The 13,958-nt window shown below is 37.7% G+C and overlaps 1 protein-coding gene across 3 annotated transcripts in view; it reads right to left on the reverse strand.

Annotated features, from left to right (window-relative positions):
- The window catches only part of bchs (WD repeat and FYVE domain containing 3 bchs), a 1,877,108-nt gene that overhangs the window by 102,554 nt on the left and 1,760,596 nt on the right, over positions 1 to 13,958 (reverse strand). For all 3 annotated transcript variants that reach the window (XM_090389621.1, XM_090389619.1, XM_090389620.1), the window contains exon 67: positions 3,958 to 4,386. In XM_090389621.1, coding sequence (XP_090245747.1) covers positions 3,958 to 4,386 — 429 coding nt within the window. The remainder of the gene's footprint in view (positions 1 to 3,957; positions 4,387 to 13,958) is intronic.

Below are 13,958 nucleotides of genomic sequence, written 5' to 3' on the forward strand. Positions count from 1 at the left end.
TTCTGCTCATTCCAATAGAAACTGTACAAGAATAACTTTCACCTCTGCCAATGGGCACTGTTAATCTATTAGTCCTTGTATCCCCCCCCAAGCTAGCAGTTTTCTGACCCACCTAACACTGCCTTGATAGCATCAGCAAATATTCTTGCACCCTTTCTATTTAAGTGTATCCCATCCCTGTTAACAAGTACAGACCAGGCTGAAAAAAATTCTACCCCTTAAGCCTTGCACAATCTTTCCAGGGCCGAATTGATCGACAAGGCTCTCATCATATACTTCCTCCTATCGTGTCTAGGCAGAATTGCAGACACTTTCAAATTCAACCCTAATTCACGGCTTTTTTTCAACAGTGACCTGTACTTGTTAAGTAATTCTGCCGGTCTCCTACTCTTAATATCATTAGTGCCAACGTGTCCAACTATATCACCTTTTGTGCCCTGGCAAAGTAGGATATTGTAGGCGCCAATTGTATAAGGCAAAAAAAGCAATTATAGCAGATATCAAGATGCTATTTTTCTGCTATAATTGCATATTTTGCCTTATACAAGGTTCAGCATCCACATTATGCTATGCTACTCTGTCAGTTATTTCTTTTCCACTATCCTGGGATAGTGTTCCAACTCCTTATTTCAGCCCTTGCAGTTACCTTTTACTTTTCTGCATTTATTACTCTATACTATTTTTCATTTTTCTGCCTCTGTCGGGCCAACCATGAAATATATGTCAGCATTCCATATATTAACAACTATGCTTAACCTAGCTTTCATACATGCTCATATTATAACTTGGTTTCTTTGTATCTACCACGTGCTATGTATATTTCATGTTAGAAACAACGGCATCACTTCCTGCTGCATTTCCTTTGGTTTTGATAGTTGACCCTTGAGAAAGACGTTAAAATCAACGAATTTGCAGCATTAAGTGCTTTTAATATATTGCTTTCTTTTATTTTACGGGTACAATTGTTTTATTATATGACTTCGACTTCCGGTTTTAGTATACTACCTACTCATCACATTCATTACTTACTCTTCTATACATACATACTTATATATTGTGTTCTTATTGAAGATTATAATAATGATATCTGGTAAAGTTTACAGTATTAGATATTTGTCAGTTGCAATTACCTACAGATAAATACCATTTAATTAAATAAAATTGACCAACATACATATATATATATATATATATATATATATATACCATATTTTCTTGAATACCCCACATACTTTTTTCTCTAAAAATATGGAACCAAAAGTCTGGATGTATGGCTTATTTGCAAATTTAATTTGATGTTTGAGGTTAAAGAATTAAAGTTTTTTCCCTTGAGAAAATTTACCAAGAACTTGAATATTTTTTGCGAGAACGATCTTCTTCATGATTGTGCAACAAATGTTAAGTGTGAAGTTAAAGACATAACTAAATGCTACGGCACAATTTTATCTGAAAAAATATGACAAAAAAAAAAAAAAAAAAAAATGAACTGTGGATTCATTCTTTATTCATACAACTGAAAAATAGTGTAACTTCAATAAACTTTACTTAACCTTACATTGTGTAACATATGATAAAAAGTGTCTAATAAAATGATTTTCTCATTTTTCAGTTCATTCATTCATTTTTTACTATGTACAAGTACATAATAAACATTAAAGGTCGACCATCACTAATCTGGCCACCGGTAATCCGGTTCCACCGCTAATTTGGACATAATTTCCGCGAATGTAATTTGAAATTTCCCAGGTCGGCGCACTGACCTGCTGCTACTGTTTTGGTTGCAGCATCAGCTGTTGGCATGAACTCATAAACACTGGCAAGCCATTCCCACTTGTTTTTCTGCATTTATTATTATAACCTACTCACATTTAGTCCCAGCCCTGGTTCCAATGCATAAAGGAAGTGTCTCTCGAAAAAAAGGAAGCGCAAACACCGTACATCGTCCATAACAGGTAAAGTTGAACTTCTGAAAAAACTCAACAGTGGTGTGTCTGTGAGAAGTTTAACTCTGCTTAATTGTAAATTCCAGCAATTTCTCTCAGTTCCTCTTATCTTAGTAATTTTCTTTTAGCCATTCCTTTTTAATTTTTTTTTTTCTTTTTTTTTTTACAACACACTTACACAAACTTGCGGAAAAACAAAACACAATATGATGGATAATACAGTGCGCTAACGTACTTGTTTTCACAAAATCTCTAACAATACTGATAGACTTATTGTGATGTTTGAGAGTTTATTTTATCATAATTAGTTTTATTGCAGCGCTCACCGTGCATGCAATAAACTAATCACAAATGACCTTCACATGTATGCTGTAATAGCGTCACACGTATGTGGCCACGTTGGCCACATATATGCGACATAAAAAAAAAACTTTTTTTTAAGCAAAAAACGACAACACCAACATTGCAATATTTATTTTAGAATTATTAATCAAATTATTTCCTAAATATTTTTTGGCCCCTGGGGAATTTTTTTCCTAAACTAATGTATGTGCTAAAATAACCACCAGTGATCCGGAAAACTCACTAATCCAGCACCCCATAGGTCCTAACGCTGCCGGATTAGTGATGGTCGGCCTGTACTATATAATATCGGTGTAGACACACCATATTTACTCATCCTTCACAATGAGTTGCCCATGTATTGCACTACCTCGAATAAGTAACGCTTCACTTGCAATACCAGGGTACCTGCCCACCCACCGAGAATAAGTAACAAGTCTTATTATTATTAGCTATATGGTGCAAGGAAGCCCGAGGCTTATGCTGCACCAGCCAAAACAAACAAAATTCCTGAGTTACCCTGTGAGAGAGAGAGAGAGAGAGAGAGAGAGAGATAGAAGTAGAAAGGAATCACCAAAAAATGGAAGAATGATGGTATCCAGCTCAGGACCTGGGTGTGCAAAGCCCATACTCACCAGATGTGTGCCCCCATCTTCTCTATTAGTGAAGCGTTACTTATTCGAGGTAGTGCAATACATGGGAAACTCATTGTGAAGGATGAGCACAATATGAGGTACAGATGAAATGATGCTTTTCACAGTACTATCATAGTTTTTCTTTAAGAGTTGCTATGGTGTATCTACACCGATATTATATAGAAATAGAATCTTAAACTCTTAAAATATTATGCCTAGTTGCATTTAGTTTTATTTAAATAATAAACATTATGAAAATTGGTCCCTGTTTTAAGTGGAATTTTCTGGAGCCAATTATCCTCGGATAACGGAGATCCCCCATATTGCATTTTTATTTTCCCATCTGGCTGTAACTTAAAGGAAGGATTTGTTCATTGGCAGCAAATATTACAACACAAAAAAGAAAATAAATCCATTAAATATATATATATATATATATATATATATTTAATGGAATCGAGGTAGTGCAATACATGGGAAACTCATTGTGAAGGATGAGCACAATATGAGGTACAGATGAAATGATGCTTTTCACAGTACTATCATAGTTTTTCTTTAAGAGTTGCTATGGTGTATCTACACCGATATTATATAGAAATAGAATCTTAAACTCTTAAAATATTATGCCTAGTTGCATTTAGTTTTATTTAAATAATAAACATTATGAAAATTGGTCCCTGTTTTAAGTGGAATTTTCTGGAGCCAATTATCCTCGGATAACGGGGATCCCCCATATTGCATTTTTATTTTCCCATCTGGCTGTAACTTAAAGGAAGGATTTGTTCATTGGCAGCAAATATTACAACACAAAAAAGAAAATAAATCCATTAAATATATATATATATATATATATATATATATATATATATACACACATATATATATATATATATATATATATATATACACATATATATATATATATTTTGTTTTTTTATTTATTTAACATGTCTTAAAAGATGGAATTCATGGCTATAAGGGTGTCAAGGATATACATGGTAGTTAAGAAAATACAGTATTATTCAAAATTTTCTTACCATCCCTTAGTATCTTCTTTCTTTTTTTACTATATTTTCGTGTGATTTGATCTACTGATTTTTCTATATCAATGGTATCACTTTCTGAGACAATTACAAATGAATCAGTTAAAGATGTGTCAGACTTGCTCATTCTTAATCCTCCTTTATTTTCATCTAAAATATCTTCTTGAGATGTAACTTTACCAGATGTGACAGTGCTACTTCGATAGAAATGACTACCAGCTAACTGTGTAGTTGCACATTCCCTCTTTGTTTCAGAAAGTGCTAGTGGTCCCTCAGATATATCTCTATCCAGAGAGCACTGGTTATTCAGTAGGCCAGATACAGTCTTGGAATGTTGCAATGTGGGCTGACTAATGGATCTATTGTCTTCTTTTGATTCCAAATCACACTGCTGACTGTTCCACGCTACTGCTATAGAGCTTTCTGAAAGAAAACGAGCAGTGTTAATGAAGTAATTTAAAATAATTAAATTATTTAATGAATATACATGTAGGTTACAATAACAGATGCTATGTGAGTTTGTTAATGCTGTGCCATGGATATTTATTTTTTAATAAGAGTAATAACAAATAAATGAAAATATGCAGAAAAGAGTAAATTATATAATCAGTTAGTATATATCACAGTGTGTCCTGAAGTATGTTAGTCACCTGCCACTGCTTTGGTTTTTAATTTCACCAGCAATTAGATTTGCAAAGAGAACCCACAGGATTCCTGATCCACTCTTTAGCATCTCCCCCTTCATATTTCTTCAGAGTAGGGATTAATCCTAATTAATCCCCAAAACCTAGAATCTGCCCTGGATTAATCAGCCAAAGGCTGATTAATCCAGGGCTTTGGCATTCCTAATTAATTTCCATTGAAGTTGTTCCTCTTCCACACATACAAAGAAAACACATTTTTATTTCTAAAGTATGCACATTTACTTACCCTCCTCCTCCTCATCTCTGGTCTAATTTTATTACAAAATCAAGGTCAAATATACATGACACAATAAAAGAATATGAAATGGCTGTTCAAACACATGTGCTGCAGTGTACTAGAAAGTTTCTGCCAAACTTCTAAGGATAAGATAAGTTATAAAGAGAGAAAGAAAAAGATTTGTTACATATTTATTAACAGCATAATCATTAAATACACAAAATTAAATCACAGTAATTGTTCAAAATGTCCTCTTTGGGAATTCTGTGCACTTCTCCCACACATAACAGGTGACTGAGTAGCTATAGCATTGTGAGTCTTGAGGAAACTTCTGTTTTGTACACAAATCCTTTCATGTGGTCCCAAAGCTAGTAATCAAATGGCGGTAAGATCTAAAGCACTTGGCAGCTACATTCAGGGTTCAGCATGTCATATACAACCAGTGAAAACAGAATCGTGAGAATACTCCTTCACATGAAGCACTTTTGCATTGAAAATATATCATGTTTCTTCATTATCATGGTATCTTCTAAGGGACTTGTCAATTCGTTTCTCAAAAACATTTCATAGATGTTTCCTGTTGGATAAGTAATCAAAAGTGAATGATCCAAAGGCTGCTGTAGCCAAGCGGTCAAGCTCAAAAGGTGTATAGAATGCATGCACCGAGTGACTGTACTTCAAGCCTGTGTGACTGCAAAACGTGAGGCTGAGCCATGTGCGTGTATTGTGAGCCAATAGCAGAAAGAAATTCATATGTATGGCAAAGAATCCAGGTTCAAGATACTGAATCCTCTGATTGAAATGGATCATCTTGATTTTTTATGTTAACCACATTTGAACAGGTGGTAGTAGTACACTGATGCAGCCAGTTATTCTAGAAGTGCTTAATTGTGAATTGTGCTATACAATTTCAAGAATGTTTTCTTGTGTGACATTTAGCATTTTGCTTCCCTTTATAGTAGTGGAGAAACGTTTAGAAACAAACCAATTTTGCAGAGCATTGAGTACACATTAGAAAACACTTCCCTACGTGGAATCTTTTAACTAGGGAAACATCAGTATTTTTCAACAGTAGTATGTTTATTTCCAGGCACAACCCATATGTGATATGTGTCATCATATTCTTTGTGTGAAAAAGTGATACACAGTTTTACAATAGTATTGAACTAATCTAACTGCATTGTATAATAATCAACTTGAACTACATCATACAATGGTACAAAACTAACGCAGCTGCACTGAATGATATATATCAACTTCAATCATTGAGCTGCTAGCTAGTAGCAAGTATTAATCTGTGCATCATGGTGTGAAAATGCTCTTTACAGCATTTTTAGATTGCCAGATGCATGACAAAAACCACAATAATGCTTTCTTTAAAATTTCTTTATTTCTTGAACTGTTCAACTTTGGACAGGAGTATGCTTAATTATTTTCAATTTAAATTGACCCAAGATGCATAATATCCCAAAAGCCTGTTAGAAATGACAGGCTTTTGGGGATATTATGCATCTGTTCTATGTGTGTGTGTACAACACACATGGCGTGCACACACACACACACACACACACACACACACACACACACACACACACACACACACACACACACACACACACACACACACACACCACTTTCTATTTAAGACCACATTTGGAATATTGTGACCTCATCTGAAAAAAAAGATACTGAGCTTCTGGAAATGGTCCAAAGACAGGAAACTTGAATGGCAAGATTGACAGAAGAACGACTGTATGAGGAAACACTGATTTTTTTTTTTTTATGAGAACCCCAAACACGAGAGGTATTATAACCTATAGTACTTAGTACCGTGCTTGGGTTGGAGGTTGAGAAGACGAAAGAAGATATTTGTTGATATTGGACTTGAACTTCTGTAGACTATAATTTTCAGGAAATATGTATGAAGGAAGGTTGTTCCAGAAAACGGCAGTTGAATGAATAAATGAGGAAGATGAAAAGTTGGTTCTGTGGGTTTGAAGTTGGACAGTAAATGGATGTTGGCTGGTGGCGGCACGTGTTCGGACTGTTTTGAAAGCGAGAGCGGGAATTATAGAAGCCAATTCAGAAGAACAGTGCCCATGGAAGTATCTGTAGAAGAGGCATGCAGCAGAAACAGTGCGTCTATGAGAAAGCGAGTGGAGAGAGACTGTTAGAGATGAATCATTAAATAACCTAACTGCCCTCTTCTGAATGGAATCAAGAAGCCTGAGAGAGGTTTTGGGGGCACCACCCCAGATGTGGGAACAATATTCCATGGCAGGGCGGATTTGCGATTTATACAGAGTGAGCAGCTGTTTGGGAAAAAGTAACGCCGAGAGCGAAAGAGAAAACCAAGTTTTTTAGATGCAGAGGAAGCAATAATTGTAATGTGCTTGTGCCAAGAGAGATTAGAAGAGAGGGTAATCCCCAAAAGAGATATATCATTTTGCCTAGAAATCGGAGTGTCACTAAAGATAAGCATAGGAGCAGAAGAATCCTTTTTGTGAGATATAAGACAAGATTGAGTTTTAGAAGGGTTGAAATCAACTAAGTTGTCTTTGCCCCACTGGAGAATTACCTGAAGATCGGCATTTAAGGAATTGGCAGCAGATTTTCAAGAACTTGAAGCTGATTGAGCTGGACAAGGTTTCTCAAAATGGAAAGTTGAATGCAATGTGCTATCATCGGAAAAACTGGATAGGATTTCCAGTCAACGGGAGAAGGTCATTGATATACAAGAGGAAAAGAGTGGGGGAAAGAACTGAACCTTGGGAGACACCGGCATTAGTGGAGAAGTTAGAAGACAGAGAGCCATCTACCATCACCCTCAGTGAGCAATCAGAGAGAAAACTGGATAACCAATTACTAAAAACAGTTGGCAAACCATAAGACGGAAGCTTGTTTAGAAGACCTTTATGCCAAACACGATCAAAAGCCTTTGAGATGTCAAGAGCAATTATTTGTGTTTCACCGAACCTGTCCATTGAATTAGTCCATAAATGGGTAACATAAGCCAGAATATCACCAGTGGATCGACACTGACGGAATCCATACTGGCGATCGTTGATCAGACGGAAGGTTTCTAGGTAGTTTAAGAGTTGGCGGTTAATTGATTTCTCCATTACTTTAGAAAGAGTAGAAGTAATTGCAATGGGACGATAATTGGATGGGAGGGATTTGTCACCCTTTTTAGGAACTGGCTGGATATGAGCAAATTTCCAAGCAGAAGGAAAAACACCTTTGGAATAAGAAAGTGAAAAAAGGCGACAAAGAATAGGAGTAAGTTCAGGAGCACAGGTTTTGAGAACAAGTGGAGAAATACCATCAGGACCTGGAGCTTTCTTAGCATCAAGTTTCATCAAAATCCATCTGATATCCTTTTGACGGAAGACCACAGGAGGCATTGAATGGAGCGTGTTAGGAATGGTGGGAGGTGTTTTACCAATCATTAATACATGAGCTCGAAGAAAAATGGGATGCTAGAAGGTCAGCTTTATCCTTGGCTGAAGTGACAACAGAACCATCTGGTTTGGACAGAGGTGGGAGTAGAGATGGGCAAAAGTTGCGGCCAATGGCTTTGGCAAGAGACCAGAATGCTCGGCTACCATTAGGGCAAGAAGCAAGTTTTCTACTCTTAGCCTGTTCAAACTCTAGTTTGGACTGATTAATAACTGCTTTACAATTGTTGCGAGCTTTGGTGTAGGCAGAAAATGAAACTGAAGAATTAGAAACAAGCCAATTATGATATGCAACGTTCTCTTGGACAGCCTTAGCACATTTATTGGAAAACCAAGGTTTAGATAAAGGACGAGATTTTAAAGTGGAGTGTGGGATAAAGGATTCCATTCCTGCAAGAATAATTTCACTGACACGATCTGAGCAAACGTTGACATCAGAAGTTTTGAAACAGTAATCAGACCAAGGAAAAGAAGAAAAGAAGTCACGCAGGTCATCCCATTTTGCATTCTTGTAATGCCAAACAATACGAGGTTGGGAATAGCCATGAGATAAAGGTTCCATTGGAGAAGAGACAATCACCAAGTTGTGATCTGAAGTGCCTAAAGGACCTCTCACTTCAACCTTGTACTTAGAAGGGTTGTTTGTGAAAAAAAGATCAAGCGTATTGGCTGTATGATTAGGATTGTCCGGTATTCTTGTAGGTAAATGAACAATCTGTGCTAGGTCATTAGTAATTGCAAAAGCATCAGCATCTCGACCTGCTGGGTCGGTGTGACTAGAAAACGGAAGCCAGCTGGAGTTGTGAACGTTAAAATCACCAAGGAAAATTACCTCACTGTTAGGAAAGTTGGACTGGAGAAAGTCAAGTTGCAAAGAGAGGAAGTCAAAGAGCTCCAAGTGATTAGTGGAGTTAGGAGAACGGTAGCAACAACAGATGAATTTTACACAATGAGGCAGAGAGATTTTAAGCCAGAGAAGATCAAAGAGAGGAGATTCCAAATTGCCAAGTCTCTGACAGGGAATATCAGAACGGACATATGCACAAGTACCACCTTTGAGGCGAAAGAATCATACAGCAAATAATTTGGACATCTGAGATGAGCAGTAGTTGAATCAACTGATAACTGAGATTCAGTCAGAAAAAGTACATGGGGTTTGGAAGACTGCAAGTGGAAATGGACATCGTTGAGATTTCGTTGAAATGGACATCGTATATTTGTGAAATGAATTAGGAAGTCCTTGGGAGGTTTAGATCTTTTCGCAGATAAGCTTGCTCTACTATTTTGACAATTCATGGTGTATTCAATATTAAGAAAAAGTGGGTGGGACATGCTGTATGAAGTAATGAAATTTTTGGCTATGGCATACATGTGGTAAGAATATACCCAGATCCTTGACATAACGTGGCCTCGACAATGCTCCCCGCATACACACTACTCGGACTCCCTCCAGTCACTATCTGGCAGAGTAGAGGTAGCAAGATTATACACTAGCTGATCCGGAAGCTTCCTAGAGAGTTACCAATAGGTTCAGTCCGGTGTGCTAACTAGCGGCCGGCCTGCAAACACCGTTTTAGAGCTGTACCCTCGAAATGTAAGGAATATTGGATCTCGCCACGACATTCATCATAACCTCAAAAATCATCAATCATACTGCATGATGGAAGAGATAGGGAAGGGTTGGCCGGAACTTAGCTCTAGAGACTAAACATGGGTTCCACCACTTCAAGCCTCCAATAAGCAAAGTGGTGGTATTTCACCGGTTGATGAGAGTCATCTACCACCTAGTACTGCCTGGTAACATAGAGGGGCTGCGTTCCTCCATGTGGTGTGGGCGCCACACCTCGACCCCTGCTTACGTTGGTTCACACCTGGGTGGTCACCCACCATGTACTTGAGCATGAAGGTTATACCCAGGATTACTAACAGTCCCACCATCGTGAAGGTGCGAGCAGAGGATTTGGCTGTCATAGACCGTCCGGACTTCGCCGAAATTGGGTCCACTTTGACTTGAGTGTCACCCGAATATCAGTTCCATCAGCGTTTTAGACTCCCAGGTAGCAAGAACAGCTTGTCTGGCATATCTGAGAGAATGTCTGTGACAACCTCAAGGACCAAAGGATTATGTGGCTACAGAGATTGGCAACCAGACACCTCAGAGGTGACCTGGTTCCCAAGTTTACAATGCTCTGAGAAGGATTAGTAAAATGAATGAAGGTGGAATTCTCACTGTAATAAGGTATTCCAGAATTAGGGATCAAATTCAAATTACAGGGCTTGAGGTTTAGATTAGATTTTAGGAAGTTTATTTTAGCCAGCAAATTGCTGATTGAGGGAACAAGTTTCCCTCACAGGTAATTGAGGCTGACAGTTTGAATAAATTCAAAGGTCAATTGGATAGTTACTTGTGGGAGGAAGGGAAGCATATAATTTGTGTTTTCTTATCTACTTGGTGGTTTTTTTTGAAGGAACCATATAGTGCAATTCCTTGAACTATATGGCAAATACTATTGCTATGGTGTTGGAAACTGGGTGACTTCAATAAAAGAAAAAAAAAACAAAAAAAAACATAAACACTTCGGTAAAGAATAAAGCATTATTCTTTACCCAAACTTGTGCAAATGTGCAGCAGTCTACCTTGAACACACTGGTGTGGCAGTAGTCCAAAGATGCTTATAGTCATTTTTGCTTATAATTCAATTGAGATTCACAGGCTGTTGCATAAAGCTTTTAAATTAATGAAGTACAGGATGTTAATAATTAGCATTAGCATAGGCACATGATGCAAGAAAGCAAGCTTATATAGCATTAGCAAAAAAAAAAAAAAAAACCCCACCTTATTTCACCCATCCACTCGCTCCAAATGTTTGTCAAGTTCTGCCTTGAATCTATTTAAGCTATCAACTTCTGCAACGACAGATGGAATTTTGTTCCAGCAACCAACCATCCCATGGCTAAAGGAAAACTTCCGCACATCTATCCTACAACCGTCTTTCCTCAATTTGAATTTATGCCCTCTCTAGGCTTTATACACCTCAATCGGATTACCTTGCAGGTGCCTAGTCTCCAGACACTGCAATTTGCAAAAATTAAGCCTTTCTTCGTAAGAGCAACCCTTTGTTCCGTTAACTAATCTTCTCTGTATTTGTTCTCAAATAGCCTTCTCTGTATTTGTTCCAACAGCTCTACATCCTTCTTAAAATGAGGCCACCAGACCTTTATACAGTACTCAAGGTGTGGTCTCACCATTGCCTTATACAAGGGGATAATCACCTCCTTATCCCTGCTAGAAAAATTCCTGTATATCATTGACAAGACAACATGAGGTACTCTTGCAGATGATCTGCACTGCTCAGAAAACTTTATATCTGCCTGCACAATTACCCCTGTCAGTGTAGTACACACACACAGTTGATACGTTACTCTGGGGTTACTGCTTGCCATATGTAGTACTTTACATTTGTCAACGTTAAACTTCATTTGTCACTTCTCAGTCCATCTGCTCAACTTTTCTAGGTGCTGTTGCAGCAGTATACTGTCATTAGTGTCATTAACAACCCTGCTAACCGTCTGCAAACTTGGTCATTAAGCCTGATATACCATCATCAATATCATTTATAAATACAGAAAACAACAATGGACCCAACACTGAACCCTGAGGGACTCCACTAATAACATTAGTCCACGAAGAGCAGTGTCCATTGATTACCACACTCTGTCTTCTCCTACTCAACCATCCCTTTATCCATAGCAGCAATTTGCCTCCAATGCCACACTGCTCCAACTTGTGCAGCACACTTCCACGTGCAACAGTATCAAAGGCCTTTCTAAGATCCAAATATATGATATCAAAGTTATTCTTTGCATCCAGTTCCTTTGTGCCTACATCATAGTATCCAATCAAATCGATCAGACAAGACTTCCCCTTATATAATCCATGCCGTGTCCGAGCTATAACTGAAGTCTTGTCTAGATGATCCTGCAATGCTTCTTTAACCAGTGCCTCCATTAATTTCCCTGGAACAGAAGGTAAACTAACAGGTCTGTAATTACCTGTATCTCACTGTGATCCTCCTTTGTGGATTGGGGTCACATTTGCAAATCTCCAGTCCATGGGTACCTTCCCTGAGTCCAGGGAAGCTTTCATAATTATAGCTAAGGGTTTACTTACTTCCTTTGCTGCATCCTTTAATATAATTGGATAAATTCCATCCACCCCAGGTGCCTTTCTTATGTTTATCTTCAAAATTTCTCCTCCACTTTACTCTCATTTATTACAAGATTATCTAGCTTACTGTTGTTGTTATTTGGTTTTTAGGAGCATTAGGAACTAAGGCCATATTGCTCTGGGGATATGCAGTGATCATTCCCTGACCTTTCCGCATCCTCTGTATTTGGTGGTCACCGGCTCGAACCCTGTTCTAATCAAGAAGCATGTGCTACGCACTGCCGCTCCTGCCCACCTGGCTACAGAGGCACCCTAGCTTACTGCCAGAGTTTAATACACCTGTGGTATTCCCCTCACTGAATAACTCCTCATGTATGAATGTAGATGCAAAATATTCATTTAGTTTGTTAGCTTCCTTAGCAGGATTAACAGCTTCGATATCAAGTGGACCAATCTGATTCATCCTCTTCCTTCTAGAGTTTACATAAATAAAGAACTCTTTGCCAAAGATTTCTCATAATCTGCCTTTGCCTGCCTAACCTCCTTTGTGACTTAGTTACAGACCAGCTTATATCTATCATAGGCTTCTGTGTCACCTGTTATTTTATATGTATCCCATGCATTTTTCTTCTCTGTCACATTGTCTAATTAGTTCATCTGACATCTATTTAGGCTTAAATTTTGAACAATATTTCTAAGTTGGTATGAAAATATTGAGCACCGTGGGACACCCTCTCTTTGAATGTGAAATGCTGATAGCATGTTTTTATATTGGACTTGAAATGTACATAATTTTAAAAAATTCTGAATTATTAAAGGGAGATAGCCTGTCAGTCCAAACTGATACATATCTTTAGTAATACCATGATGCCATGTGGTGTCAAATACTTTATAAATATCCAGGTGGATCTGTTTTTATGGAAGGCATATTGGTGATCAGAAAGTAGGTGTTGGGAATCTAGAATCCAGGTGAGCCTCTTATGCTCCATTCTTTCAAATATTTTGCCCAAACACGTTGTCAACGATATCGGTTTATAATTCTGAATTTGAGAAGGATCTTTGTCCCCAGTGTCCATATCACCATCAGCATATATTTCAAGTAGTGCACCATCTGACTGGTTTTTATCATCTATGTCCAACTGATTTGGAGTCAGTTCACTTTGCTTAGAAGCTTACAATATTTTTCGCAAAAAGGAGAGTATCTTAGATGGTCCAGTGTTCAAGAGAATTGATATAGACTTATTTATATCTACTCAAGGTAAGCAATGAAATGGGCTCAATCTGATATGGACTGTTTTGGTAGAATGGTTACATTTGTCTGAGAGCTTATTGATCTCATTGATGAATGACTTTAGTATAGATAGGTTTGTTGGTACCGGTAAGCTGTATTAGTCATTTTCCTTTTTTTCCCCTCTTCCCATAGCATGCACTGGGTAACAGTGTTCCCT

Source organism: Mastigoproctus giganteus, chromosome 2, assembly GCF_048544385.1.
Source record: "Mastigoproctus giganteus isolate SK-2022 chromosome 2, ASM4854438v1, whole genome shotgun sequence".
Classification (NCBI taxonomy): Eukaryota; Metazoa; Arthropoda; class Arachnida; order Uropygi; family Thelyphonidae; genus Mastigoproctus; species Mastigoproctus giganteus.